The sequence below is a fragment of the Nematolebias whitei genome, chromosome 6, assembly GCF_014905685.2.
Source record: "Nematolebias whitei isolate Nwh7 chromosome 6, NemWhi1, whole genome shotgun sequence".
Lineage (NCBI taxonomy): Eukaryota > Metazoa > Chordata > Actinopteri > Cyprinodontiformes > Rivulidae > Nematolebias > Nematolebias whitei.
The window spans coordinates 50,869,198-50,871,110 of NC_056503.1; the positions used below are offsets into that span (position 1 = coordinate 50,869,198).

Here is a 1,913-nt window from a genome sequence, read left to right on the forward strand (position 1 = left end):
GTACTCCAGTTTCCTCCCACAGACCAAAAACATGCATGTTAGACTGACAGGTAACTAAATTGACCCTAGATGTCCTGTGATGGACCGGAGACCTGTCCAGGTGTCCCCCACCTCTTGCACAGTGATGGCTGGACATGGGAACCACAACCCGAGCAGGAAGAAGCGGGTAAAGATGATGGATGGATGGATGGTCTCCATCTTGGATTTTTGATTTGCATCAGGACAGTAAAACATCTCTCTCTCGGCTACATCCATTTCAGCTCCGTATCTCAAAGAATGACTGAGTTATAGTCAGTTTTGTGTTTGCTGAGGTACAGTTTATTTATAGTTTTAGTGGAGACGGAGTCCAGGACTCCATCTTGAGAGAAGCTGGTGCCGGCCCTGCAGCACCCGTCAGCATCTTTACAGAAGTGAAACACCGTCCCTACTCCACAGCTCCAGTCGTCTCAGAGGAAAGTGCTCAGCAACAGTTACGTAACGAACACTCGGGGAAGAACAGAGAAACGAATCCTTGATGCCAGACAGCCCAACACTGTTGTAAAATAAAACAGGTGACAAGAAGATTTCTGTCACTTGCTTTTGTTGTGAACTAAAACTAATAATTTTAAAAAGCTCTTTGTGCAAATATATTTTTGTTAGCTCATCAACTGATGGAAGTGAAACATTTGGACTTCAAAATGTTTGTGTTTATTGCAGTAAGTCCGTTAGTTACAAAAAGTTTGAGTTGTCTTTTAAAAACAGGTGTTTTCTCTTTTGTTAAATTTTCACCCGTTTGTTCATTATCATCTGATCTCTCCTAAAAACCTTGAAAACAACTTGTAAGTCACCAGAACTGACACTGTTGTAAATACTTCAGTAGATAAAAAACCTGAAACAGCTTCCCTAAACACTAAACTAAAACTAGTCTTCCTGTAAGGATGGTGCCCTCTGGTGGTTGGTCCCATTCTCACACTCCCTGGTCTCTCTGATGATTGGTGTCCTGTCAGGTGTGTGTGCTTGTTTCTCAGTGTGTGTTTGTATATAAGTCTGTGTCTTTGTATTCCTCGCTGTCTGGGCATCGTCTGGTAACGTCCTGTGTTTCTGGTTTCCCTCAAGACATGTAAGTGTTTGCTGCCATGTCATGATTTTATATTATTAAAGTGCTTCTCATTTCCTCCCTGGTCCTGAGTCCTGCCTGCACTATTGGGTTCTGCTCCAAACACAAATCCTGACACTTTCCTAAACAGTCTAAACTCAAACTAGTCTTTCCTAAGCACTAGTCTCTTGAACGTACCTCTCTGAGCTGTGGCCCTGTGGTACTCCTCCTGGTGCATCAGATCTTTTACAGCTTCCTCCACCGTCAGGCATGTTGTAAAGTCCACAACAACCACCTGCATTTATAAAAAATAAAAAACACATTAACTTTGAATTAACTGTGAAATTTGTTATGAACAAAAACATTGCAAACAAAACTTTACATTACACTCCTCCTTGAATCTTCACCTTGTTGGGGTGGAGGAGTTTGTGCGCCTGAATGACCCTAGGAGCTCTGCTGTCGGGGGCAATGGCCCCTGGTAGGGTCTCCCAAGTTCTCGGTGACAGGCCAGACAAAGAGCAGTTCTGAAGACTTGCATGGACAACCAAACAAGGAGCTCAGTGTGCCTTGTCTGGATGTGGGTTACAGGGGTCCCGCCCGGGAGCCAGGCCTGGTGACTGCGTCTCTACCTATGGGGCCCGGTCGGGCTCAGCCTGAAGTGACATGGGTTTGCCTTCCTGTGGGCCCACAGGCAGGAGGGGCCATATGAGTTGGGTGCATGAATCCATGGGCAGTGGCTGAAGGCGAGGACACTGGCACTCTGACCCTGGTTTATCTGCTGCTCTTGGAACATGGAACGTGACCTCTGTGGGGGAGGGGAGTTGGAGGTTTGGGGGGG

General features: G+C 46.0%; 1 protein-coding gene across 1 annotated transcript in view; it reads right to left on the reverse strand.

The window, feature by feature from the left end:
• Positions 1–1,376, reverse strand: part of LOC119411050 (retinol dehydrogenase 11-like) — a 4,986-nt gene extending 3,610 nt beyond the window's left edge. Inside the window, exon 1 of the mRNA XM_037677973.1 lies at positions 1,274–1,376. Within this exon, the coding sequence (XP_037533901.1) occupies positions 1,274–1,376 (103 nt within the window). The remainder of the gene's footprint in view (positions 1–1,273) is intronic.
• Positions 1,377–1,913: the final 537 nt, after the last annotated feature.